Below are 26,510 nucleotides of genomic sequence, written 5' to 3'. Positions count from 1 at the left end.
TGGGATACCCCCCAGGCCCATGCCCAGCACAACCATTCCCACAGCATCCCCAGCACTTCCCATCCCTGCGTGGGCCCCATGGGAGCACCCGCCAGGCTGTGGGTTGGGTTACGAGCGAGGGGGCTCTGGCACAGGGAGGGACCCGCTCGCCTCCTCCGGAAGAGAGATAAAGCAGCAGGGCCCGACCTCAGGGAGGCAGAGCCTGGCTGGTGTCCATCGCGGCACCAGGGACATGGTGCTGAGCGGGTGCGTGGGGGCACGGCTCGGGGGTGGTGTGGGACACCCTGGGCCAGCTTCCAGGAAGGGGCACGCAGCACACGAGGGGACACAGACCTTTATTTTCTGCATATAAAATAAATTACCACCCTCCTCCATCCCCCCCCCCCCCCCCAGCCAAATCCACCCCAAGGACAGCGAGCAGAAGCCGGGGGGGGGGGGGGGGGGTGTCCCTGCAGCCCCCTCCGCAGCCATGGGAAGGGTTTGATGCGCGACAAGAGCATCCCCAGCCCCCGGGGTCCTCCCGGCTGCTCCCTCCCCAAGGCCACGGGGGGGGGGATGCTCAGGGCGGCCGGGGCTCGGGGCAGTGCCGGGCCGCCTCCCGCACCAGGCGGTCCTCGCGGGGTGTCCATGGCCGGGCGTAGCCGTCGTCCTGCAGCAGGATGCGGTTGAGGGTGCGCTCGTAGTTGACGTGCCGCCTCGCCATCAGCACGTACTCGGCCCCCTCCCGCAGCGGGGGGCAGGCGCAGGCGTTGGGTACCCACAGGTACTCCCGGCGCAGCAGCGGGGAACGCTGCCGGTACGGAGCCGTCACCTCCACCTCGTAGCGCGTCTCCTGCCCCACCAAGCGCCGAGCCAGGATCCGGCCCCGGAACGCTGCGGGGCGAGGTGCGGGGCACCCTGAGCCGGGCACGGCCCCCGCCCCACCGATGTCCTGCCCCTCAGAGCCTCCCTCCCCATCCCTGGCGCTCACCGAAGTCGCTCTGGCAGAAGTGGCGGATGCGCTGGGAGCGGCCCTTGGGGGTTCGGCACCTCCCGCATCGCCCTGCAGGGGCAAAGCTGCAGCGGTTTAGAGGGGAAAAGGGACGCAGAGGCCACAAAACCCCCTCCTGCGGTGCTGGGAGGGAGCACTGAAGGCCCCATAAGGCAAGAGGGGGCTCACGGGGCCCCTGAGAGGGGGGAGAGTTAAGCCGGGGGCCCTCATCTCATTTCTACCCTTGGGGCTCTCCAGGATGCTCTGCACAGCAGAGAGACCCGGAGCTTGGGGGGCTGCAGGCACCTGCGGGGAGCCCGGCCCAGCCAGGGGGGCTCCTCGGTGGTGGCTCCGTGGCAGAGCTCCGGGGCTGGGGCGGCAGAGCTGGGGGTCCCGGGGGGTCCTGGGGTGGGGGGGTGCCAGCCCCTCGGGGCTGGGGCTGCCGCAGGGGGCTGGAGTTGCCATGGCCAGGATGCGGGTGCCCACGGGGAAGCCAGAACTCGTACTCGATGCCAGGGTTGGGCTCCTGCAGTAGGACCTGCACAGGCAGGGGCAGAGCTAAGGGGAGTGATGGGGGACGGGGAACGGCTGCCCCTGTCCCTGCACCAGCCCTGCCCTCACCATCACTTGCAGATCCTCATCGGTGGGGCCAGGGGCCTCCAGGCTTTCGGTGCCATCGGGGGTCCGGGTGTAGCGTACCCGGGTGCCGGCTGCTTCGTACTGCCCCGGCCAGGCGATGGACCAGTCCCCATTGAGCACATAGCGCCCATCGCTCGTCATCAGGGCTGCGGGAGGGAGCGTGTCCGAGTCCCAAGCACCGCATGGGCCCTGGGACCCCTGCACTGGGCAATGGCTGGGTCCCCAACGAAGGCCTCTCCCCGAGCAGGGAGGGCAGCGTGGGCTGGGAGAGCTGCGGTCGGGGCTTACGAGAAGTCTGCTTTCTTGTGAGATCTTGGCTTTCATCCCGAGCCAAACCCTGGTGTGCAAACTGCCCCTGAGCCCCGGGGCCTGGTCCCGGGGGGGGGGGACAGGGACCCAACTGCACTGAGGGGGGGGGACCAGGGGGTCTGGGGATCCCAGTCCTGGCCCTGCTCCAGCTCAGCCTCTGGAAGACTGCCCCAAGTGTTCATTGGAATGTCCATTGAACCTGCATCTGAGTGGGAGAACCGCAGGGAACGGCACAGAGCGGCCACCCCCTGCCCTGCCTTCACTGCACCCATGGGCAGCACCAACCAGGGCTGACTGGGACGGACTGGGACAAAGACAGGATGCGTCCTACCGAGGTAGTTGCGGCTCTTGTCCGTCACCTTGATGTGGCTGGCCCCAGCTGGGATCCTGGTCACATTCATGTACCCAAAATAACCTGGGCAGATGGGGCAGAGTCAGGGCAGAGCTGGGGCATGGCCTGAGGGGACAGCCCAGGGATGGGGCAGGAGGGGACTGGGCACAGAGCAGCTCTGGGACTTGGGCAGCCCCAACCCTGTCCCAGGCACCAGCAGCGTCAACCCAGTTGGGCCTCACATGCTGGGACATCTGGGGCACCCAGCAATGGCCCTGGAGGAGCCAAGGTGCCACATGGGGCTGTCTGCCCTCATGGGCATCATCATCCCCACGGCCTGGCCAGGCACCCCATGAACCCTGGAGATGGGCACATGGATCCTGGGTGCTGCCTGGGACCCCTGAACATCCCTGGGGACCCCATGGACCACAGAGGTGCCCCAAAGATCTGCCCCAGAGGAGCGATACCCCCTGCAGTGAGGCAAAATCACCCCAGTAAGGGGTCTCCTTGGAGCCAACTGCCCTGTGCCCACATGTCAGGGACAGGAAGGGATTGGGAACAACACACCCATGGTGACTGGGGAGATGGAGAGGAGATGGGGGTGACGGGACCCAGGCAATGCCCTGGGGACACAGGCAGGGGACAGGAGGACAGGGGAGCCAAGAACCAAAGCATTCACCCATGGAGGGGGCCGGGGCAATGGTTCATTCACCGGAGGAGGTGTCCTCGCCCTGGAAGAGCCGGTGCACGAAGAGACACGCGTCACGGCCACTGCTGCACGGCCCGCAGGTATCCGGCCGCACGCCCGAGCCCAGGATCCCATCGCAGCCCACACTCTGCAAGCAGCCGAGACACGGCCTCAAGGAGGGGGCTCAGGGCTGGGGGTCCCCAGGGGTCCTGGCCCCATGAACCCACCAGGCAGCGCCCGCTGACGCAGAGGTCCGGAGAGCCGGGGCCGCAGCGGGTGCCATCCAGCACCCGGCCGAAGGTGTAGTAGAAGTTGTGCCCCACAGCCAAGCAGTTCAGGTCACAGACGTTGGGGGCTGATGGAGGAGGGTGGGAAGAGGAGAGGGTGATGCTGATGGCAGCCGTGGCCCCTTGTCAACCTGGTGATACTGCCGCCCGGCCCCGGGACTCACCTCCATGGAAGGGCACCCACTGGTACCGGGCTGATGTGCCCAGGATGGGCTTGTTGTCGTAGAGAGAGCACTGCATGGCGCGGAAGGGCACCGAGCCGCTGGGGCAGCCCTATGGGAGCGGCAGGATGGAGCCCCACCGGACCAGGACTGGGGCTGGCCATGCCGGTGCGCAGCCCTCACAACGCTCACCTGGAGCTGGCAGAGCCGGTACTGCCGCGGGTCGCCCGTGCACGGCTCCTCCTCGCTGGATCTGCGGCCACAGCATCAGCAAGGCAGGGCCCGGGCCCGGGCTCCCCGAGCAGCCTCGCTGCACCCCGGGCCCCCCTCCCTTCCTGCGGGAGCCAGGATGCCGCTGAGCCACAGCGGGACCGGGAGGGACGCGTCCCCATGGGGGAGCAGGAGCAGGGACCACGACATCCCGCATGGAGCCGCATCCTCCCGGAGCGGCACCAGGAAGGAGGCACCGGGGTCCGGCTCCGCCCGCCCCCTCCAGAATCAGGCTCGGATTTGGCCAGGACGTGTGCGGGGCAGTGGCGGAGCCATGCCGCGGGGTTTGGGCGCCCTGCGGGGTTGGCTGCTGCGAGGGATGCCCCGGAGGGACCGCGCTGCCCCGTCCCGCACTCACCGCAGGCACCTCCGAGTACGGAGGGCGACTCCGTCCCCGCAGGAGCTGGAGCAGGAGCTCCAGGGTCCCCAGGGCCCCCAGGCACCGGGGTCCAGCTGCCAGCGGGACCAAGCAGGGGCTGGGGGCTTGAAGACCTGCGCCGGCATCCCCAGGGCTGGGCTCTGCGCGGAGGAAGGAATCAGCGCCGGGGCCGGGATCGAGCGGCCTGGGGGCTGCTGCCGAGCACCCCTCGCCCCTCACCTGCGCGATGCCGAGGCCGCTGAGCCAGGCCAGGAGCAGCAGCCACCAGCATCTGCGGGAGCGTCAGGGAGAGCCTGAGCCCACCGCGCCCCGGGACCAGCGCAGGGGAGAGGGGGGACCCCCATGCGTGTCCCGTCCCCCCCCCCCCCTCACCAAGGGGGACCCCAGCGAGGGGAAAGGATGCGGCAAGAGCGGAGCAGACCCAGCGGGAGGGCCCATGCGGGAGCGGGGGAGCAGCGCCGCGTCCCGCACACGTGCCCCGCGTGACGACGGGAACGGCGGAGCCGGGACAGGACCAGACCTGCGCGGCGGGGCCGGGGCTCCGCGCTCCCTGATCCGGATCCGGCCCCGCCGTGGGGAGAGCACCGGGGGAGGGCAGCGCTGCCCCCCCCCACACCCCCCCCGCGCCCCAAAGCGCCTTGCCCTGGAGCACCCCCAACCCGCACAGCGCAGGGGTGCGGGGGGTGCCGGCTGCGCCCGTTTCCTCCCTCCCCCGGGAATCCCGCTCTCTGGGTCCTCTCCCCCCCCGGCAGGGCAGGGATCGGGGGTTCACGGTGCCGCCGCCCCGAGGCGATGTCCGGGTGATGTCCAGCCCCCGGCAGTGGCCGGGAGGCTCCGAGTGCCTCAGTTTCCCCACCGGAGCGGAGCTGCCCCGGGGCTGGGCGGGGAGGGAGGTGTGGGGGTTCCCTTGGGGGTCCACGAGGGGTGAAGCGGGAATCGGGACCTTACCCGGCACCGCGGCGTCCCCGACAGCCCCGCCCGGCCATGCCGCCCCTCGTCCGGGGCGTCCCGGCGCTCGGTCCCGTTCCGGAGGCAGGGAGGGGGGACCCGGGACGATCGGGCATCGCCTGCGCAGCTCCGGGGAACGGGGGGGTGTGGGGGGGTGGCGGGCGAGGCTTCCCCCCCCCGCCCCGTTCTCCTCCCGTCCCTCCCTGCTGCGTTATTAATATCCAGCCCCAAAAGGTGCGCCGAGCCCTCCCCAGCCGCCCGTTAACCCTTCGAGGCCCGGAGCTGCGGCGGTCGAGGGGGGCTGGTGGGGTCTCGGGGGGTGCGGATGCTCCTCTGTACCCTCTGCTCCCCCAAGGGATGTCACCACCCTCAGCTGCAGAGGGGAAGGGGCAGATGGGAGCTTTCCCCCGGCCTCATCCTGATCGGGGACCCTCCGAATACCCCCTGATTCTGAGCATCTCCGGGAGGGGTTTGGAACCCACCGGGGGTCCCTGCTTAGCGCTCCGTAGATGCAGCAGGATCTGCTGGGCTGTGCGGGGGGGGCTGGCAGAGCTCGGGGTGCTGGGTGTCATCGTCCCCCCCCAGCACCCTTTGGGCAGCAAGGGCAGCCCCAGGCACCCGCAGCCCAGAGCCGAAGGGGTTACAGTGCTGGGGTGCGGAAGTCCCTTGGGGTTTCCCCACTGCAAGGCAGAGCAAAGTGAGCTGGATGATGGCTTCGGGGCGCGCAGGGAATGAGCTCCCTGGATGGTGCATTGAGGATGCCGGCAGCGGGATGCTCTACAAGCGGGGACGGCTCCTGGGAGAGGTAAATCCCTTATCAGCCCTGCTCCAGCCCTGCCCCTGCACCCCGAGACAGCCCCTTACCCTGGCCAGACCGCCTACATCTTGTGGTCAGGGTCATCCCCAGGATGTCCTGCTCCGAGGGGGACCCATCACTTCCCCTCTGGGGAAGGGGGAACTGAGGCAGCGTGGAGATGCTGTGATTAAGCCATTGCCTGGGGTCTGCATTGCTTCTGCCTTGGCTTGCCCCGGGGTGCTGAGCTGCTCACTCCTGTCCTTGCAGGGCGCCTTTGGGTGCTGCTACCAGCTGACGGAGGTGGCCAGCGGCAGGGTGTATGCAGCTAAGGTCATCCCGCGAGCCCATCTCGCTGCAGTGGGCGTCAGAGAGAGGGTGAGTCCAAGGAGGGGGGACAGAATGTCCTGCAGAGCCCCACAGCCCTGCCCTTGCCCCTTCTCCCTTGGTCCCTGTTGCTGGGTGGGTCCCCATCCCCATTTCCCAAGGATGCGTGTGGGGGATCCATCCCGGATCCAGACGCTCCCGGGGGGGCTGCTGGGCTCCTGCCAATGCAGGTGGAGCGGGAGCAGGAGCTGCACGGCCGCCTGCACCACCGGCACATTGCCTGCCTCCATGGGCACTTCGCTGACCAGCGCCACGTCTACCTGCTGCTGGAGTACTGCAGCCGGAGGGTGAGCAAGCACCAGCACCCCAAAACAGAGCATCCCCATGCCAGGGCTTTACCAGGCCCCACACTGGCACCTTGGTCTGTCCCCAGTCCCTCGCTGACATCCTGTGGGCCCGGGGGAGGCTGACGGAGCCGGAGGTGAGATACTACCTGCTGCAGGTCATCTCAGGGCTGCGCTACCTCCACGGAGAGGGCATCGTCCACCGGGACCTCAAGCTGAGTATGTGGGGCAGCGCTGGGGGGGCAGGAGGGAGACCCACACCTGCGCTTACCCAGGCTCACCTCCCTCTGCAGGCAACTTCTTGGTGACCAAGAAGATGCAGGTGAAGATCGGGGACCTGGGGCTGGCGCGGCTGAAGGCTCCGGCTGGTCAACGCTGGGGGTGAGCGGGGCCATGGTGCTGCTGGGGCAGGTAGGGGGGGTCACTGCCAGGCTGGGGTTTACCTTGCTTGCTCCCCAGGGCGCTCTGTGGGACACCCAGCTTCCTGGCCCCGGAGGTGTTGGACCGCAAGGGACACGGGGTGCCCTCGGATGTGTGGGCCCTGGGCTGTGCCATGTAAGCAGGGACCTGGAGGGCGGGGTGATGGGTGATGGGTGCTCCCGGCTGCACTGAGCACCCTGACCCCCCCCCCAGGTACATGGCGCTGACAGGGAGCCCCCCATTTGAGGCGGCTCAGCGGCAGGAGCTCTTCTGCCACATCCGGGCTGCCCGGTACCCGCAGCCGAGCCGGCTCTCAGCCCATGCCCAGGCTCTCATCGCCCGCCTGCTGGCCCCCGAGCCCGCAGCACGGCCCAGCCTGCAGGATGTGCTGGACCACGGCTTCTTCACCCAGGTGTGGGGCCGGTGCAGGGCATGGCCACGGTGGGGATGGGCCAGGGGTTCACTGCCTCTCGCTCCCCAGGGCTTCACACCCCAGAGGCTGCCAGCCCGCGCCTGCCACTCGGTGCCCATCTTCCTGGCACAGGCCCTGCCGTGCAGGCTGCGGCGGCGGCTGTGCCAGGAGCACCAGGGAGCACGGCGCTGCCACCCTGGAACACCGCTGCCTCGCCACCACGAAGGAGCAGGACCTGAGCCATGCAAACACCCGCTTAGGAAAACCTTTATTAGTGTTAGGAACTGTCTAAAATCCAGTCATTGACACAAGCAGCGTGGGATGTGACCATTATGGACGGCGCACACACACACACACCCCCCAGTCTGCCCTTAGAACAGGTTAACAAAAAGAAATGAAAGAACCAAACCTGAACGAGACCTCTCTTCCCTGCAATGGGATAGGGACAAAGAGCTGGGGAGGGAGAAGGAGCAGCTCCTGGTGCCTGGGGATCACCCATGCAGAGGGAATGCTAGGAGCAGCATCACATCCCCTTGCTCTGCCTGGCTGCGGGCTCCTGCAACACCTCTAACTGCACCAACAGCAAGGCTTACTGGAAGGAGGAACTGAGTTATTTGCGGCCCAGGAAGGAGGGAGGAAAGTGTGTGGCTTCCCTGCCCAGCTTCAGCTCTCTCCCTCAAGAGGTCTGAAAGAAAACACTGAAAGCTTGGGAAAACGTGACACCGAAACACCCACAGCATTAACTCGAGTGGCCCCCGTCACAGACGCTCGCCTATGCCTAAAACAGAGGGTGGGGACAAAGACAAGATGCTCAGCGTGGCGCCAGCAAGCACCAAGGAGCCAGTTTGCTGCTTCCAGACCTGTCCACATCAGCGCAAGAGGGGACTGGTGAGGGAGGGTGTCACCAGGGGGTGTGGGGCAGGGAGGGGAGGTGACAGCAACAACTTTGTCTGCACTTGGGGTGAGTTTCTTCCTACGCTGTCAGTCACTGCGGGGAACGAACAGGAGCTGCTCAGTGACAGCCCAGACAAGAGGAGAAGAACAGCCTGGTTGGGGGGGGAGATGCAGCACAAGACCCCGGGTGGGGGGGACCCATGCACAGCCCTGGCTGGGATGGTGGGTGCAAGCACAGCACTCAGCACCCTCCCTGTGCCGGACCAATCCTGCAGCACTCATACGGCATCACCCAAGGCTGGAGGTGGGGTAGGACACCAGAGACTGAGATCTGCTCTCCAGGACCATCAGCACACATCCCTCAGGCCAGTAGGAGCTCGCAGCTCCCCCCACTACCTTCCACCTACCCTGCACACTCACTGCTAAAAACCTTCCCCAGCCCATGCGTGATTCCTATAGGAGCAAACCCAGAAATCAGGTTTTGACCTTGGGGGCAGTGCTCCCCCCTCCCAGAGTCAGAGCTGAGCTGCCCTCCTGCCTGCTTGGGCTAGGAGTACAGCATGGCAGAGGGGGGCACACGATGCTGTGCATCCCCACACCGCATGGGCACCGGTTTCAGGGTTCCTGGGGACAGGGGAAGAGGTGGGGGAAGCAGAGCGTGGCTGCTCCCAAGGCTGGGCAAAGGGCTGCTGCTGGCCCCCAGCTCGGCGCCTGGCACAAAGCCACAGGGTATTTTTATCCTGGCATCTGTGTTGGTTGAAGCTGTCAGCTCCTCTTGCTTTAAACACAGCCCTGCCCTGTCCCACCCTGGCTCATAGGACACCAACACACCCTGAAGCTGGCCCCTGGCACAGAGTCCCAGCACCTCCAGTATAGCCCAGGGGAAGCCTGGCAGCGTGTGAGGCCCAGGCCATGCTCCCCAGATCCACTATTGCTCTGGGAATAGCTGCACTGGCCACCTCTGCCCCCCTCCCAGGCCTGCTGCCCAGACAGGGGTGCCTGAGGGATTCAGGGCTGGACATTCCAGTAATTGCAATGGGATCTGGGATCTGCCCATCTTTATTCCACAGCTGCCCTAAGACAGGGAGAACGTGGCTCCCAACCAGCTCCTCAGACCACTTGTTTGGTGCTCGGAACAGTTAAGTCTGCCCCACGGCACAAAACAAGCCAAGCCTGGTGGGAAGTCTCATTCCTTAAAAAGAAGGGATTAGAACAATGACTCAAGCTTGGTAACTGCTCTCGCCCTCCTCCCTGGCTACAAACGAGGCCAAAACTCACCCTGGTGCAGAAATCAGGTTTGAAGTTCAGCCAATTCGTGTGGCTAATGCCAGCCCCAACCCCTTTGTGCAGAGGTGTGTGTGACAAAGGCAGCTCAGCTCCCTTGGCAGAGCTGTCACTGCAGAGCCCTGTGACAGCTCTGCGGGGCTGAACCTGGCTCCTGAAGGCCAGGGTGAGCTTGGAGCAGGATCCTGGAGGAACAGCTCCAGGTAGGGGCTGCCCCAGGATGCATTTGGTGACAGAAGTAGGGGTATTGCTTGGCCTGAGAGGACTGGAGTGTAGACAAAAGGAGCTGGCTTGACTCAAAACAGGCTGGAGCAGCTTCTCAGCAGGCCGAAGGCAGCGAGTTGCTCTCTACCTTCAGTCCTTTGCTGGCCAGGAAGGCATCCTGCTTAGGCTCACGGCCCAGGAACTTCTTCAACATGTCAGAAGCATCCAGGGAACCGCCAGGATGCAGGATGCAATTCCTGTAATCCATACCCACCTGCAAGCAGAGAGAGACAGGGGGACGTGTTAAGACACCCACTGATGCTGCCACCTCCCTCGACCACACTGGTTGCCTGTGTGGGACATCCTCCTACCTTACAGTTCATGATCCCCTCCTGCTTGAAGCGTGTGTGGAACATATCCATGGAGTACACTTCACTCCAGAGGTAGCCGTAGTACTGGGCGTCGTAGCCTCCGGCCAGGTGGCCAAACGTAGCAGGCATGTTTGTACCTTTGTGCAAAGGATGGGAAGGGGAGTTAACAGGAAAGGCTCCTGGAGCTGCTCACAGCATGGAAAACCCCATCCATAGTGTAAGTATGTCAGAGCAGACACTGGGTCAGCTTGCTGACAATCCCAGAGGAAACAGGGAAGCACTCTCCAGCTATTTTTGTATCGTTTCAGCCCTGCTTTTCCTGGAGCCAGCAGAAGCTGCCTCTACTGAGCCAGCCTGAAGCCCAAGCCTTGAAAACCTGATGAGCCAAGCTTGCAGGTGGGCATGGATTACAGAACCCCAAGCCCTTGTGTACCTGGGGTAGCAGGGACGCCCAGCACCTCTTCACATAGACCAGCAAACACCTCCACCGGGTCAGCCTTCGTCTGGGTGTGCAGTGCCTGGTCCACCTTGGCCAGCACGATCTGACGCAAGTTGAAGAGCCCTGTTTCCAGAAGGAGGAGGCAAAATGAGCTGCTTCCTGCAGGCAGGAGCATCTCCGAGGCTGGGTCTCAGCAGTGCAGGCTGGGGGCCTCCCATAGTTCTGCTCACACCCAACTTCTGACCCCTCTCCCCCATCCTGGTTCAGCAGCACCCATCCCTTAGGTCCCTAGGGCATCATGGTGAGCAAATCAAAGCCTTTCCTCTACTTGGCCAGCTCACTAAGAGTCTCCTCCACCCCACACTCAAGGGAACACCACAGCAAGGCTCTGCCCTTGCTGGGGACAGCACAAGGCCCTTGTTCCCTCCAGCCCCTCTGCAGGGACCAACCTGTGTTTGCCTGCCGGGATTTAATGAGCTTCTCCAGCAGCTCGTCAGGGATGGGGCTTCCAGTTTTGTAGTGCCTGGACATGCGCAGCAGTGGCTCCTTCTCCCACACCCAGTTCTCCAGCATCTGTGATGGTGCCTCAACAAAGTCCCGCTCCACATGTGTCCCACTGAACATGGCAAACTCCGCCTAGGAGACGCAGCAAGCTGAGCGGGATGTCATTTAACCCCCTCCAGAGAGCATGACAGGGGGAAAGGCAACAAACCAGCCCCTCTGCCAGCCCAGCCAGGCCTCACCTGAGAGCACAGCTGGTGCATGACATGCCCGAACTCATGGAAATATGTCTCCACTTCATCGTGCTGCAGCAGGGAAGGTGCATCCGGTGTGGGCTTGGTGAAATTAGCCACCATGGCAGCCACTGAGATCTGCCGGCTGGAGTCTGGCAGGAGGCAGCCTGGCTGCAGGCCAAAGCAGGCTGCGTGCCCGTATTTGCCTTCCCTAGGGCAGGAAGAGGAGACTGTTATACAGATCACCCCCAAGGCCATCCATGAACCACCACCATCCTGCTCAGAGCAAAAGCTCCCTGGTGACCCTCTGCTCTGCCCTGCCTGAGCAGACTCCACTCCCACCGCACGGCCCCACGTCTGGCAGTGGGTCAGCCTCTTCCCCAGGTGCATGGCAGGCCCTCTTCCCCATGCCCTATCCCTCCTCTCTTGCCTCACCTTGCCCAAGGCCTCACCTTGGGTACAGGTCCAGGTAGAATTTGCCAATGATCTCCCCAGAGGAGGCGTCTTTCACCGTGTAGAGCTGGACGTCTTCATGCCAGACCTGAGCTTTCTCTTCCAGATGGAAGGTGAGGCCCAGCAGCTCCTGGTAAATGGCCAGCAGGCCTGTGGTGACCACCTGCATGGGGAAGTACTCCTTCAGCAGATTCTGGTCCACACTGTACTTGGTCTCCTCCACCTGGTTCATGTAATAGCGCATGTCCCAGGCATTGATGCGGTTGTCAAACTCCAGGCCACGCTTCTCACACTCCTTCTTTTTCAGGTCCAGGATCACAGCCCGCTCCTTCTCCCCAAGGGGTTTCAGCTTCTGAGCCAGCTCATCTAGGAAAACCAAGGCAGGCAGGGTTAGTGCCCAGGGCTGAGAGCAGCAGAGCTGGCTCAACACACGGCCCAGCTCTTGGCTCCACAGCCCAGTGCCGTACCCAGGAACGAAGCCACTATCTTGCTGCTTTTAGCCATGTTCATCTCCAGCACAAAGTCTGCGTGCGTGTTGAAGCCCAGCAGACTGGCTTTCTGAGCCCGCAAATCCACCAGCTCCTTGAGGATCAAGCAATTCTCCTGCAGGGTAGAGTCAGAGAGGGTAAAGTGAAGCACGAGTCCCAGCGTTGAAAGAAGCACAAATGTCAGACAAGACCCCTTTAGTGTCTGGCCCTGCTGGCAAGCAGCAAGGCCTGCCTACCTCCTTGCACCTGGAGTTGAACATTTCCTCCACCTTCCTCCTTGTCTCGGGCACATAGCACTTCTTCAGGAGAGGGAAATAGTGTGGGTATTTCAAGGTGACTTTCAGCTTGCCATCCTCTGTTTTCTCCAGGGAGTTCAGGAAGTCCTCAGGGAGGCCTCCTGAGAAGAGCAGACAAGACTGATGGAGAGCCCAGGCCTCTCCAGAAATACCAGCTCTGGGACTGGGGACAGGAACAGGCTCTTGCTCCTTAGCCAGAGGAATCCAGGCACTCAAGGCCACAGTAGTAGAGAAATAAGCCTGAGTGCTCCATACCTAGTTCTTCCTTTGAGAAGGGTAAGTAGGTGGTGTCTTCATTGAGGTTCTTGTTGAAGTCTATGCAAAGGACGCTCAGCTTTTTCTTAATAGCTTTGATTTTCTTTAAAATACAGATGAACAGAGAAAAGTTTAGTCCAAAGGGAGAAGTCAAACAGCACCATCCACTGTCTGCAGGCAGCAGCCTGCTGAGCTGCCCAGCAGTGAGTCTGTACTTGGCTTGAACTCAAAGACAACGCAGCAGAATTAACTGCATGAAGGTGCTGAGCTCTCAGCTTAGTACAGGCTCCCTTGGATCACACCTGGTAGGAAAGCAGCCACCTCAGCAAGGTCCTGACAGTCTCCTGCCAGTTCAGGAGGTGCAGGTGTTTAAGCAACAACCTCCTCTACCTTCATTTCACTTCACCTTCTATTTTGAATCCAGCTTCAAGCTCTTTCACTGAGCCACCAGTGCATGGTAAAAGAGGGAGATGCCGAGCAGCTCAGTCCCCCACGCCTGATCCCCCCTTTGCATGCAGGTGCTGCTTCCATTTGACCTGCACAGCACCATCTGCAATTTCAGCTTCTCAGGAGCCCCTCAACTTCCAGTGTTGACCCCACTTTGTAAATGTCATCCCCTTTAGAGGAAAGGAAAAAGAGAGGCACAGAAGCATCACCAGTGTGCCCAAAGTCATGGGAATTGGGGGCAAAACTTGAGTCTAAGCCTCAGTCCTCTACTCTAGCACTACAGTGTCCTCTTAGCCCTGCAAGGCTCCCATGCTTACTTTAAGCTCTGTGATCTCACCTCCTGCGTTTCCTCAGGGAGATGGAGACCGTTTCTTTTACCCAGTTTGATCAACCTCTCGAGATATCTCTTTGCTTCAGGCTTCAGTGAAGCACTCTCTGCTTTCTCCTGTAAAACAAAATCCAGAGGCACAGGGATCAGGTGTTGCATAAAGCCAGTTCCTGGTCGGAGTTGGGGGTTATTGTAACACCAGTGACCCAGAAGCAGATGGAAACACCCCACAAGAGGGCTTTGGTTTGGTGCGTTAGCTACTACCAGACTGCTTTAAGCACATCACCTGCCATAGTACAGCACGTTCCAGGGCATTACCCTGCCCTGTCACCATAGAAGGCAGGCTGGGTTTACTACCACCACCTTATCAAAGGGGTAACTGAGGCTCTGAGGGAAGGAAGAGGCCTCAAAGCCCAGGTTTCCAGTTCCCAAAACCAGCTGGACCATTCTGCCGTGATCACACAGCGATTCAGTTCCAGACCTGACTCGCCATCATTCACTTGTAAGTTCTGGGATGAGGAAAAAGGGGTTGTTGTAATTCCAGGAGCATTCAGTGCACATCACTGACCTGGAGCCAAACAATCCTCTGGTACACGTCCTGCCTCATGCTCATCTCCACGTCGAACTCTGAGAGCTTCTTGTCAGCCTCGGTGCTCGCTGCACGGATGTCTTTGCAAGGAGAGACGTGCTGGGGGAAGTCCAGCATGTTCCGACGGACTGCACGAGAGAAGAGGGACTGTGCTAAAGGCAACGGCTTCACGTCCCAGAGCTGCTCGTGAGTGGGAGTGTACACACACAGAGAGCCTGTGTTAAGTGGGAGCCAGTTTGACAGCCCCGGAGCCTGACCTGCCTGCCCACACAAGGGAAGAGTGAGGCAAGCGGCTGCCATCAGACAAACCCAGCGCTGTCCTCTGCAAGCAGCACACTGTCACCCTTCCCCACTGCCATCCACTGATTTCCCTCCACAATCCCTCTTTCTCACAGACCCCTCACGGATTTCATGCCTGTGAGTTCCCAACCTCTTTTCCTCTTTTACAGCTGGTATCAAAAAGAACCACAGGATTTCTATGCTGGCAGACACGGGGCAGCATCATTGTGTGACTCCTCTCCTTATAAGACCAGGCTAAAAGTGGCACACCTTTATTGCAGACACTCCTCAAAAGCCACCACACCCCAGGTGTGTTCTGGCCTCAAGTGTTTCCAGTTTAGAAGTGAAAACAAGCTGCCACCATCTCTGAACTAACACAACTGCAGTGGGAAGGTGCTGCCCCCCAGGCATGAGGACTCTCCACCCAGCAGAAAGGGAGCAGGCAGCTACTCTCTGCTGCCCAGTTAAAGTGCTGATGTTTCTGCTGAAGTTCACATTACCCCTCCTTAGTAAGGACTTTTCCTTTTCTTTTAGGAAGAAATCAGAGGGAAGAAAGAAAAGGCCTGCAAGCTGGCTTCTGCTCCACACAGAAGCCCTAAAATGATGGCAGTGTTTGAACAAGGCACACAGAGAGATATTTATCTGCTGCCTTAAAGAAAATGTTAGCAAAGAGCTGAAGATTTCTTAGATCATCTGAACCATTTCTGCCAACACACGATTTGTTCCCACTAATGCACCTTAAAAGCAGGAGACAACCTGGCTACTCCCGCCACAGACCAGGCTGCTGCCAAAGCACTGTCCTCATTTCAGACCTGCTCCTATGCCAAATCTCTATTCTTTGTACTCATATCTAAGCTGTGTAAACTAACTGGAAAAAAAAAAACAACAGACTGCTGAGGGAGCCAAGGGAAGGAAAAAGGAGGTAAAAGTCCAGAGGGAAAAAACAAAAAAACAAAAAGCCTTCGTGAGATGTGGATTTCCACATCCCCAGGCCTCCTTCTCCATGTACATACCTGTATATTCAACTTCCACATCTGCCAGGGCCTTGAGGGTGTTTTCATAGGACACCTCACCCTGCTCCTGGGAGCCCACCCGGTCGTACACAACCTTGGTCCTCTCTGTCAGATCTGCAGCCATGGTTTCGATCTGCTCGGCCGTCAGGTCCCATCTTAGCTGGTTTGCCAGCAGCCTGGGGGACTGGCTATCCACAACGTTACCTGGAGACAGGAGGGGAGAAAACGCTCTGCGAGCCGCAGCCTTTACGCAGGCTGGAAGGAAAAACGCAGCTGCAGAGCGAAGGATCCATAAAAGCACTTAAAGGAGAGGCCCAGCAAACAAACCACGCCGATGGACAGCCAGGCTGCGAAGGAACGCGGGCGCTAGCGGCAAGCGGCGGCCGGGTTACGCTCCGGGCGCTGTTTACCCCCTCAGGCACCACCAGCCCTCCACAGAAACCCGATTCCCCGCCGTGCCCATGGCAGGCGCCTCTGCCCGGGACCGGAGCTGTAGGGCAAAGAGGTGATAGCGGGCGGGGGGGGGGGGCAAGAAGACCAGGGGCTCCCTACGGCAACCCTTGGGGGGGGGGACGGGGACACACACACAGCCCCGGCTCCTTCCTCCTGCCCCATCCCGCTTTCCTCCGCCCCACTCCTTCACCTCCTGCCCCCGGTGGCCCGGAGCCCCGTCCCGCCGCCGGTACCTGCGGGGGGCGCCATGCCGGGAGGCGCCGCGCTGCGGACGAGGCCGGGAGAGAACCGTGCACGGAGCATGTGCCCCAACCATAGAGGCGGGCAGAGAGAGCGGCCGCGCAGAGGGATTCTGGGAGCGTGGAGGACTCAGCCCCGATCTCCCCTTCCCCTCACCGTATCCGGGCCCTTAGACGTCCCGCGGACGTAGAGCCCCGTTCCGACCCCTACCCTCACCCTCGGCGGCTGCGGGGCAGAGCCACGGGCCCGGGAGCAGCACCGCGACCCGGTGCTCCCGCCCGCCCGTTGCCATAGCAACGGCTCCTCTCGGTGGTTCAAACCCACGAGGAGCGACCAGAAACCTCCGCCCCCGCGCATGCGCTGTGGCCTCCTGCAGGAGCGGAGCCGGGGGGGGCAGGCTGGAGCACTGCGCAGGCGCGGAGGGCGGGGAGCAGCGCATGCGCAGTGCTGAGCCCGCCCCGGCCGAGGCGAGTGTTGGGGCGTTGGGTGAGCGGGGCGGGGGGGGCCGGGCCGCGCTTCCCGCTGAGGCGCCGCTGGGATCCCGGCCCCCATGGGGCAGTGACCGAACCGGGATCCGGTTTGCGGTGGGGCCCGGGGCTGTGGCGCGGTGTCCCCCCGCGGTGCGGGTGCGTTCCGTTCCGTTCCGTTATGGGAGCCGTGAGCAGCGCTGCCCTCACGTCTCCTCCCCTCGGGTCTGCCGCGCCCCTCAGGCCGGCCCGGGGCGGCGGTGGGTGCTGCGGGCAGGGCCTCGGGGTACGGGGCAGGGGAAGGATCTCCCTCGTCCCCGCTCTGAAGTCCGGGAGGGGCTGTGAGGCTCTGGCCTCGCTTGTCGCTGGGGCCATGGGCCCAGCACAGGCAGCGGTACCTGTGGCTGTGACTGGGTGTATGGCTGGTGTGTGTCGGTGGGCTGGGGCCGGCTGAGCTCTGCTGGTGTCTCTTGCACAGAGTTTGCATTTAAACAACGTAATTTCCATAACAAATCCCCTTGAAGGGGTTTGGGGTCTCTAAACGCAGTGGAGCGTTCTGGAGGGGTGGAGTGCTTCAGCTCAGCAGCAGTGCTGTTCAAGGAGCTGGGGCTGGTGCACTTACAGGACCTGCCTTGGGATCTCTGGGTCTGCTTATGGGGATTGTTTTGCTTTAGCTCCTCTACTATCCATGTGCTGGTAGGGCAGGCTGGGGAGCAGTGCAGAGGATTGGCACCCTGAGTCCCAGCTCTGCTAACAGTGGCAGACAGCTTCAGCCTTTGGTTTGGTTTCAGAACCAGGTCATGCTCTGGAAGCAGAAGACTCTGGTTTCTTAGGTGTGAGTGCCTCAGTGCCCCGTTTGTCTGGTCCTAGTCAGTCAGAGCTGTTTTGGTGGCCTGAATGCCTGCAACACCTTTGGTGTATTCTTCTTGGCAGGAGCCTTGCATGGCATATTGTGCTGTGCTGCTTGAGCTGAAGAGGGTGGTTTGAGGCCTGGAGAATTCATGGAAATGGGGTTGTTTTTACAGCACTGAGTTCAGCGAAGGTCCTGGAAGCCTCGGCCGGTCCTGAACAACTCCTTTATCCTTACATTCATACTGGGAGAGAACAGCAGTAAAGTTCTTTGCTTTCTCGTCCATCAAGCCCTATAAGTTTTCTCTCTGTGGCTGTTTTCGTTAAAGTTCCAAGAAGTTGGAGCGAGCTGCAGGAATGGCAGACCAGAAGCGCCTTGCCTACTCCATCATCCAGTTCCTACATGACCAACTACAGAATGGGGGGCTGTCTCCAGATGCTCAGGAGAGTTTGGAAGGTAGGTGGCTTTATGTGCTTCCCTGTTCATGCATCCAGGTCTGTCAGCCCAACGCTTAGACACTGTTACTCTCTTCTGCCCCTTCCTTGTTGTGCCTAGCATCAAACCTTGATCAAGATTGGAACTGAATTTGTCTTCTTGTGGAAGTATGAGGAATGCTGATTGCTCATCTGATTTCCTCATCTCTTTCAAAATCAGATTAGTTGGAGGAAAGGATATACCTGAGATTAAAAACCTCTCTGACCCTGGCTTTGGGACTTACAAGTTTTACCTTAAATGAGGTAGAGTCAGGAGGGTTGTAGTGAAGTGTAAAATCACAACGCTGTTGTTCACAGGTGTTTCATGCTTGCAGAGGGCTTTTCCACTTTGCTGTCACAATGCTTTCCCACAGCACACCCTGGAGTACTTACACAGGTTTTTTTTTTACAGAGGGCTTTACTGGTAACAAGAGTGCGCTGATCTTAAAAGAGCTGCTTAAGGAGCTTATGCTTTGGTCTTTGGCTTTGTACATTTGTCCCACTAAAGGAGAGCACAGGCATGTCTGCAGAGTGGTGGGTGCATTCCTGGGTGAGGCAGGAACAAAGGAGGGTGTTGGCTGGAAAGAAGGTTTTGTTCCTGGTGCTTTTGGACTATAAAACATGGCATGAGAGCTCTGTTGTGTCACTGGAGTTCCCCTCCGTACTGGAAACAGCTTCCCCACCAGGCTCCAGCTGATGGAGGAGGTGGTGGTTCAGTGTCTTTTGCATGGCCACAGTGACAGCCACCTTCTAGCAAGTGAAACGTACAACTCTCTCCTTGCTTTTTGCTACCCACAGCCATGGGAATGGCAGTAAAACCCCAGCTTGGTTAACTTGTACCCCCAGCACCTGCTCTGCAATCACCTGAGGGGAATAGGAGTTGAATGACTCCATTCAGGAGCTTGAGCTCCAGAGCCCAGTTTGCCCAGCTCTAAGGATGTGGTAAAATTGGAGGCTATGCCCCAGATATCCTGGTGTGTGGTTTGTTCTCTTGGTTCTGGTATGTTCTACAGTAAGAAATTCAGCTGTTGTGGGAGAGGGTTAAAGATTTAGATGGAGTGGGGAAAGCTAATTGCATGACTCTTCTTGTCTAGTTGCCATCCAGTGCCTGGAGACAGCATTTGGGGTCTCAATGGAAGACCAAGGCCTAGCTGTGTCTCAGACTCTTCCTGAAATATTCGAAGCTGCTGCAGGAAAGGTTAGCAAGTGCCCTAAAATATGTGCTGAGTTTTCCATTTAAGCAGCCAAAGCAATGAGTTCTGCTTGATTCCTCCAAGGAGAAATGCTGCCCCCTCAGAGGTGTGTGGGAGGGAAATGTTTTGGGCTTGATGAACCAGTGCTTGGGAAGGGGGAGGTGTAAGTTCTTCTCAGTGGGAGTCTAGCAAAGCCTTCTCCCTCTGCTTGTAAGGAGCCTGAACACATCAGAACAAACTCGGAGCCCATCACCCCCTCTGAAGATGACATAGCTGAGGCTGAAAGACTCAAGACTGAAGGTAATCTCCTCTGGAGCTGGTGTATAATGAGGTTTAGATGGTATTGAGGCACCTGGGGAATGCTTGGAAAAGGTGGTGGTGGGGGGAAGACAAATGGAATCAACCCTTCTATTTCTTGTCTCTCTGATTTGGCTGTGTGGGACAGGCATCTTTCCTGTTGAGCTCTCTTGTGTGTGTTGCCTTTTTGCTGCTGTGCAAGAGAGCACAGTTAGTTCTGCAATTTGATGGAGATGGTCCTCTGAGGTAACGCACTGCAGTGCTCTTCAGGACGTGGTGCTGCTCTGGGGGGGGCCTCAGGTGGGCCTGAAGTAGGGGGAGAACAGCTGAAGGTGGTAAGGGGGGCTTGCAGGATCAGGCAACCTGGAATTGCCAAGACACAGCTCCCCAGCTCATTGCTGAATGTGCCCTGCGCTGCCAAAGCAGTTTGACCAGTAGCATTTGCAAGTGGTTTGTTTTTCTCTTGTCCTATTTTCTTAAGTAGAACATAGATCCAGGCCTGTTGCTTCAGTTTGACCCTATTCCCCCCCCCCCTTTGTTAATGAGCCTTTCCACTATCTTTTTAGGAAATGAACAAATGAAAGCAGAAAACTTCGAAGCTGCAGTGTCTTTCTATGGAAAAGCAATTGAATTAAATCCATCCAATGCTGTGTATTTCTGCAACAGGTACTGATTATCTTTCTCTATCCTTGTAAACCTGTGGTTTAAGTAGATTTAAGTCTTGAATGGTTAAAATCCCATTTTTTTTTAGTGTATTTTATGATTCTGTAGACTGCTTGTTCTTTTCCTTGCTCTTTGTGTAGTTTGGAAACAAACTGTTAGGCATTTGAGGAGACATAAGGATGCTAAGAAATACTGTCTGCTTTCATGCAGTTAACTCTTAAGTGGGATGGAGGGCCCAGGTTTCAGAGGCTGTGTTGATAATAAACGCAAAGCAGTGAAATGAGACAAGCTGAAGGCTTGTTACTGAGAATGTTGATGTGTGTGTAAAATGGGGTATGCAAGCAAATTCCCTGCACTGTTCTAAGCAAAAGTGTTTTGGAAGTTGGTGGGAAGGCAGCTGGTGAGTAAAGCAGGCTTTGAATCAGGATTTGGTTTAGCTGCCTGCTTCTTGTGAGTACATTTCCACAGCTGGTTACAGTGAAGAATGTGTCTGCACATACGTTGATGATGTGGTGAGGTGCTTCTTGGAGCAAGGAGTGCACCTGGTGCCTTTAGCTGTATGTGGGTCAGTCCCATGAGGTTTTGGGTAAATGCCCCTCGGTGAGAGTTGTGAGATTGAGGACTGAATGAGCACATTATGGCTTCAAAAAGAGTTTTCCCCTCTTATGTGGAGTGTGTGGGGGGAAATGGGTAAAACAGTTGTTATGACTAAGAAATCGAGGCATAAGAGAAGCTGGGAGAGATGATCTGAGCTTGCAAGTGTGATAATACATGCCTCTCTGAAGGCCAGGCTCCTCTTGGAAAGTCCATAAGAAGTAAGCCTAGGTTTATTTGCAGTAGGAGTAGAATGTGGCGCTGGGTGTTTGGATAGCAGCCTGCTTGCTTAGATATGACCTGGATTTATGTCAAGTTCACACTTGACTTTGCCTTGTACTGTAGGAGACTACAGAGATTAAACAGGGGTGACCTTGATCAGCATATTGAAGCTGTTAAGTGTTTCCTGTACATCTTTTCCTGTTCCCTCCAGAGCTGCTGCATACAGTAAACTAGGAAACTATGCTGGAGCAGTGAGAGACTGCGAAAGAGCTATAGGCATTGATCCAAACTACAGCAAAGCTTATGGCAGAATGGGGTAAGAGCATTATGGTGTTTTGTACCAGAATTTTAAGCTCAATGCCTTGTGGCAGTGATACTGTTAGAGGTGTTCTGCCATAGAATGCCATGAAAAAATACCTGGTGTTTCTCCTTTGCTGGGGCTGGAGGAAGATTGCAAGTGCATATCTAACTGTGACCTTTTCTTTTATTTCTGCTTTCATAGCTTGGCCCTCTCCAGCTTAAACAAACACACAGAAGCTGTAGTTTACTACAAAAAAGCCCTGGAGCTGGATCCAGACAATGACACGTACAAATCCAACCTTAAAATAGCTGAACAGAAAATGAAGGAGACTCCAAGTCCAGTAAGTTCTGAAACTAATGTTTGTTATCGGTGGATAAGATTAAAAGGAGGCTGCCTCATTGTACATGAAGCTGCTTTCTGCTGAGCCTTGATGGCCTTGATTGTGTTTAGAAAACAATTCTTGTGTGCAGACAGAGAGGGGAGACACATCTTCTTGTGACCATTCTTGAGCACAGTCACCTCAGGCTTATTTGAAAGAGCTGGAAGATGAGACTATTTAGAAAGGAGTGTTTTGAAACAGACAAGTCACTGCTCAAAATCCAGCTTTTTTCCCCTAGTGACCTGTTGGCAGTACAAAAAGGGCATTTTTTTGGTGGCTTTTTTTTCCTTACAAAGAATCTTTTCTTAAGAAAAGAAACCTAGATGTTTCCTAGCCAGAAAGCTGCACTGCAGCCCTGTTCCATGCGGGAAGATGTTCATAATTGTGAAGGGTTTCTAGTTTTCTAAAGGCTTCTCCAGTGCAGAGGTGGCCAAGTGGATGCGTTTCATTTGGCAGTTGTAATGGTTTCTAGCTGTACATTGTAATGTGGCTGTGAGGGGGTTGCAGCTGCCCTTTGACTCCTTTAGTGAGCCTAATCCCCAAGGCTGACTGTGACCTGGAGCTTTACAGCAAGGGTATTGACAGAGCCTCTTTGTTTTGTAACACTGGGAGTAAAGCATGAATGTCCATTGTCAGGAAGTGAGAAGATGTCATCATCTGCATGTGGTTTCTTTATGCTTACAGACCGGAGGTCCAGGAGGATTCGATTTAGCTGGCTTGCTGAACAACCCGGGCTTCATGAGTATGGTAAATGTGGACACAGATCAGGCTGTATGGTCTGGATGTTGGTCTGTTCAGGATGAAATGTAGCAGTATGTGGCCTGGGAAGCTCCTGGATCTCTTTAGCAGATCTGTTTTCATTTCATCCAGTGTGGAAACTGGGCTTGTATTTCGTGAAGTCACTGCTCTTCATCTGACCTCATTCACCAGCTTCTCCTTGCAACATGCTGGCTGTAGGAAGGGTGCCTGGTTTGCATTACCAGCCTTGTCTTGTGTGTTGTACTGTGGCTCCTCTTATCTATTTTTGTCCTACTGATCTGTTTCAAAGTATTTCTGCTTTTCCTTCGTAGCTGAATGGCACAACGTCTGCATATCCACCCCTTAATTTCTGACTAAATAGGGTGTCATTTTTTCTCCCCTCTTTAAATAGGCATCTAACCTAATGAACAATCCACAAGTACAACAGCTGTAAGTTTGATCCCATCTTGTATTTCCTTTTTGAATCGTTCATTTGAGGCTGTGTATGTGTTTGGCATTTGCAGTAGGTCTGAACTGGTGGGAGCAGGAGGGTGCTTGGACCAAAACTATGAAGGGCAGCTTTAAACCCATCCAGCTGCCTTGGCTAGTGTATTTTGAGTACTCCAGACTGTGCTGAAGAGGTATCTCGGTATAAACATTTGCAGAAGGCAAGCAGGGTAGATCATGGCACTGGAACTGGGTTGGGGAAGCTTGGGCTTGGACTGGCTCTGCTGCATAGTGTTTATGTGACCTGGAGACAGGATTTCACAGCTGCATCTCGGTTAGAGTGAGAATATTTCCATTCTTTGTGCTACAGGATTATGAGGATCAACTTAAAATGTTTGTGAGATGCTTAGATAATACAAAGTCACCAAAATAATAAGGCATGCATGCCACTAGTGAATATATTTAGGCAGACCTGTCACGAGGTCTCTTTTGGTGCAGAGCAAGCAAACAGCTTGTGTGAGGAAGGGTAGTGTTTTAAATAAACCAAACACATGGCTTGCACACAAAAGGGGTATCTCTGGGAACACAGAAACTGACACTCTTATAGGTATTGTGCAGTTTAATGCTACAGTTCCTCTTCTGCAGTTAAAGAAAGAAAAGTTGTTGCAGAAGATTCCCTTGCAGATAACTTCATACTCTGTGTGTGAAGGTGCTCCTATTATGCCGACACTCCCCTTCCACTGTAAGCTAAACCATTTCTGTGTTTTTTTTTTTTTCCTGCTCTGAGCAATGACTCTTACTTCCTCAGCATGTCCGGGATGATTTCTGGTGGCCACAATCCCATGGGAGCAGCAGGTACCAGCCCATCCACAAATGATCTTGCCAGCCTCATACAAGCGTGAGTAGAGAGCTGGGAGTTTCCATTGCCTTGGTCAATAGATTGGTTTGGGATTTTGGTTTTTTTTTGACCAGAAGCAGAACCTTCCTTTAACAGTTGAGAAAGGCTTAAATACTGGGTGAAACATCATGGGATGTTTTGGGTTGGAAGGGACCTTAAAGCTCATCCACTTCCAAGCCCCTGGAGCTGGCAAGGACACCTTCCACTAGAGCAGCTTGCTCCAAGCCCCATCCAGCCTGGCCTTGAACACTGCCAGGGATCATCAGTCCTTCTCTGCAGAAGGATGAGTCTTTGAGTCTTGTATTTCTAAACGCTCTCTAACGTTTTCATTAAGCCACAGCTTCTCTGGGCACCCTGTGCCAGTGCCTCAGAAATCTCACAAGGAAGAACTTCTGCCTCAGTGCTCATCTCAGTCTCCCCTCTGGCAGGTTAAAGCCATTCTGCCTTGTCCTGTCCCTACAGGCCCTTGTCCAAAGCCCTTCTCCAAGTTTCTTGTAGCCCTTTTAGGCACTGGGAGCTGCTCTAAGGTTTCCCTGGAGCCTTCTCATCTCCAGGCTGAACAAGCACTATAATAGAGTGTGTGAGAACATAAAGAGGACTCTTGCTTTTTCTCCTTCAGGGGACAGCAGTTTGCTCAGCAGATGCAGCAGCAGAATCCTGAACTAATAGAGCAGCTACGAAGCCAGATCAGGAGTCGAACTCCAAGTGCCAGTAACGAAGATCAGCAGGAATGAGCCCTCCAGGTGAGGCTGTAGCCAGGAGTGCTGCTGGACTGTGACCAGCTGAATGGGATTTTTATGTATTTGGCTGCAATATCAGTCTTGTGCCTTAATTTAGCAATTTGGTGTGTCTCCCCTCCACAGAGACTGGGTTATCTGCATCAGTACTGCTAGTAGTGTGTCTCATGCAAGGCTCAGCCCAGAGGAGCAGTGAATAAGAACTTCCCTCACACATTATGTGGCTGACAAAGAGAGTTTCATTATATAGTGTTCACAGTGGTTAAAGGGACACTTTATTTGCTCAAAGATTGAATTTGCCAATGTCTTGTCTTCCTGTCTCTGCAGCGCAGTCCGTGGGAACTATGTTCTTTGCTTTAAAAACTGGAAGCCATGTGTGTGTTGCCATTTCTTGAGTTGGAAGTGTCCAAGAGGGGGAAAAAAATAATGGAAAACCAAAATACTTTCTATGACCTGCATGTTAAAGACAGATTCATGCTTTCTTTCCCTAGTCTTCATCCCTGCTCCTCTCCCTCAGCCTTTCCATTAGTCTCTTTGTTTTCTTCTGGAAGATCCAGCAAGCTGACCACAAACCAGCAGCAGCAGCAGTCTTTCTAAAGACACTCAGAACAATTAACTACACTGTTGCATTTCTGTTATTTGCTACATGGGATTTTTTTAACCCATTTTTGAAGATGGATGCACTCTTCGCTACAGGACATCTTCACTTTCCTGCCCATGTGCCACTTCAAAGAAGTGTTCAAGTCCTACCTAAGCCCACTTTAATCCTCCTGCCAGTCATGAGATGGTGGTGTTTGAACACTGGAGATTGCAGGATCCACAGGGTTTCTGTTGATTAGATTGACTGCATTTCTCATTCAGGTCTGTAGCAACATGGCCATGGTGTTAATGCATGGGAGTCTGGTGCTCACCTCTCAAAGGATGGTGTAAATGTGGGGGATTTGTGACTGGCCAGGAAGAACCTGCCTACATGCAACAGCGTTTCCTGGTGCACTGCCTGGGGTTCTTCCCCAGTCCTGACAAAATTTGTCTAGTGTTTAGTAATTATGGCTCTGTTGTTGGAATGATCCAATCTGTGAACTAGTCAGGTGGACAGTAAGGATGTTTTTGGTGTTTAAAGGGTTTTTTTTTCCTGCTTTTTTTTTTATCTTATATGCATGTAAGTAATCAACCTGTTTGACCGTGCTAATGGTAGGAGTAGCGGGTGACCGAGTAGAGAGCAGATGCAGTAACAATGCTGCTTGGATTCTAGGTGATGAAGTGGCTGCAGGTTTGGTGTTGGGGATTGGCAGTCACACCTCAAGTGTGTGGTGTGTGAGAAAAGGGAAAAGCTCTTGTAGCCACCTCAAGCCACCCCCTGCAGCCTTCCACCCCTCTAGTTACCTGTATCACTCCTTGGGCTGATGGAAGGCTCTGGCCCCATCCCCTAGAATCACCAGTTGAGGTCAGAGACTTACATCGACCACAGAATGGGTTTTAAAGTAGTTATTTACCTGTGGTGGGGTAGGTGTGTTCACAGCCTAACTGCTGGGCAAAAGGCACCCCCTCTGAAGGTGGGTAGGTGTGAGATGGAAAACACCCTTTCAGGAGGCCTGGTGCTGTGAGTGAGCAGGTATATTTGCAGATTAATATCAAGGGAAAAAACCAAAACAAAAACTGACCTGTAAATGCTCCATAAAGTAATATGTGGTCAATGTAACTTGTGAAAAATAAACTATTTGGACACTTTCTTTGTTATCCCTCTTGCCCAGGTGACTGAAGCAGGATGCGGTGCTGTGGGGTCCAGGGCTCTGCTCCTCTCAGGCCAAACCTACACATGGGGTTTATCTGCCTTTCCCCATTTTTCATTATTCCCTGCTGGCATGCTGCTCCTGCCCATTTCTGCTTCCCATACGGTCTTTTAAGTTCTCTCCAGCTGGTTTTTGGTGGAGATGCGATGCTCTTCGTTGGTTCCTCTACCGGTTGAGCCAGCCCCAGACCCTGTGCCTTGGCCCGGTCAGCACCGCCCGCCGCGGACAGCTCCGCGGGCTTGTGCTGGCCCGGAACCTTTCGCCGCGCTCCGCGTTTCACCCCCCGGAGCGATTTGAACGGCGCCCTGCGGAGGACACCCCGCTCGGCGGAGGGGCGGGCTGACGGGCGGCCCTCTCAGCCAATGGGCGGTTGGGTCTTCCTGCCGATGGCCAATGGGAGGGCGTCGTGGGCGGGG

General features: G+C 56.8%; 4 protein-coding genes across 7 annotated transcripts in view; 2 read left to right on the top strand and 2 right to left on the bottom strand.

The window, feature by feature from the left end:
- Positions 1–503: 503 nt before the first annotated feature.
- On the bottom strand, positions 504–5,203 carry ADAMTSL5 (ADAMTS like 5). Its single transcript, XM_061474587.1, has 12 exons — positions 4,983–5,203; positions 4,254–4,305; positions 4,014–4,174; positions 3,578–3,638; positions 3,389–3,497; positions 3,165–3,292; positions 2,962–3,085; positions 2,250–2,333; positions 1,592–1,755; positions 1,277–1,508; positions 971–1,042; positions 504–873 (listed from the first exon to the last, which is right to left on the bottom strand). The coding sequence occupies exons 1-12, from the start codon at positions 5,096–5,098 to the stop codon at positions 560–562; spliced, it is 1,617 nt and encodes a 538-aa protein (XP_061330571.1). The 5' UTR covers positions 5,099–5,203; the 3' UTR covers positions 504–559.
- A 1,086-nt stretch (positions 5,204–6,289) lies between these two features.
- On the top strand, positions 6,290–7,584 carry LOC133280181 (inactive serine/threonine-protein kinase PLK5-like). Its single transcript, XM_061474633.1, has 6 exons — positions 6,290–6,449; positions 6,536–6,665; positions 6,740–6,827; positions 6,906–7,001; positions 7,080–7,278; positions 7,348–7,584. Exons 1-6 carry the CDS (start codon positions 6,327–6,329, stop codon positions 7,582–7,584), a joined length of 873 nt encoding a protein of 290 aa, XP_061330617.1. The 5' UTR covers positions 6,290–6,326.
- THOP1 (thimet oligopeptidase 1) overlaps positions 7,531–26,510 on the bottom strand; it is a 330,628-nt gene continuing 311,648 nt past the window's right edge. The window contains exons 2-14 of the mRNA XM_061474691.1: positions 16,039–16,089; positions 15,353–15,556; positions 14,040–14,188; positions 13,481–13,588; positions 12,697–12,799; positions 12,382–12,542; positions 12,125–12,260; positions 11,657–12,023; positions 11,214–11,415; positions 10,920–11,106; positions 10,465–10,593; positions 10,032–10,168; positions 7,531–9,934 (exon numbers count right to left, since the gene is read on the bottom strand). Coding sequence (XP_061330675.1) covers positions 9,776–9,934; positions 10,032–10,168; positions 10,465–10,593; positions 10,920–11,106; positions 11,214–11,415; positions 11,657–12,023; positions 12,125–12,260; positions 12,382–12,542; positions 12,697–12,799; positions 13,481–13,588; positions 14,040–14,188; positions 15,353–15,556; positions 16,039–16,054 — 2,058 coding nt within the window. The 5' untranslated portion in view covers positions 16,055–16,089 and the 3' untranslated portion in view covers positions 7,531–9,775. The remainder of the gene's footprint in view (positions 9,935–10,031; positions 10,169–10,464; positions 10,594–10,919; positions 11,107–11,213; positions 11,416–11,656; positions 12,024–12,124; positions 12,261–12,381; positions 12,543–12,696; positions 12,800–13,480; positions 13,589–14,039; positions 14,189–15,352; positions 15,557–16,038; positions 16,090–26,510) is intronic.
- On the top strand, positions 16,458–26,032 carry SGTA (small glutamine rich tetratricopeptide repeat co-chaperone alpha). 4 transcript variants are annotated; one of them, XM_061474818.1, is made up of 12 exons: positions 16,461–16,512; positions 17,691–17,818; positions 18,930–19,033; positions 19,244–19,328; positions 19,892–19,991; positions 21,016–21,120; positions 21,307–21,445; positions 22,169–22,231; positions 22,635–22,672; positions 23,478–23,567; positions 24,187–24,310; positions 24,796–26,032. In XM_061474818.1, the coding sequence occupies exons 2-11, from the start codon at positions 17,719–17,721 to the stop codon at positions 24,299–24,301; spliced, it is 939 nt and encodes a 312-aa protein (XP_061330802.1). In that variant the 5' UTR covers positions 16,461–16,512; positions 17,691–17,718; the 3' UTR covers positions 24,302–24,310; positions 24,796–26,032. The 4 variants fall into 4 exon arrangements, with proteins under 4 accessions (XP_061330803.1, XP_061330802.1, XP_061330801.1 ...); XM_061474817.1 differs by having other exon boundaries at positions 24,431–26,032; XM_061474816.1 differs by having other exon boundaries at positions 16,462–16,512; positions 24,632–26,032.

Source organism: Pezoporus flaviventris, unplaced genomic scaffold (assembly GCF_033815535.1).
Source record: "Pezoporus flaviventris isolate CSIRO_AGI_PZ_B2104156 unplaced genomic scaffold, CSIRO_AGI_Pfla_v1 ptg000080l, whole genome shotgun sequence".
In the NCBI taxonomy this organism is placed as follows: domain Eukaryota; kingdom Metazoa; phylum Chordata; class Aves; order Psittaciformes; family Psittacidae; genus Pezoporus; species Pezoporus flaviventris.
This window is presented reverse-complemented; position numbering and strand designations above follow the sequence as displayed.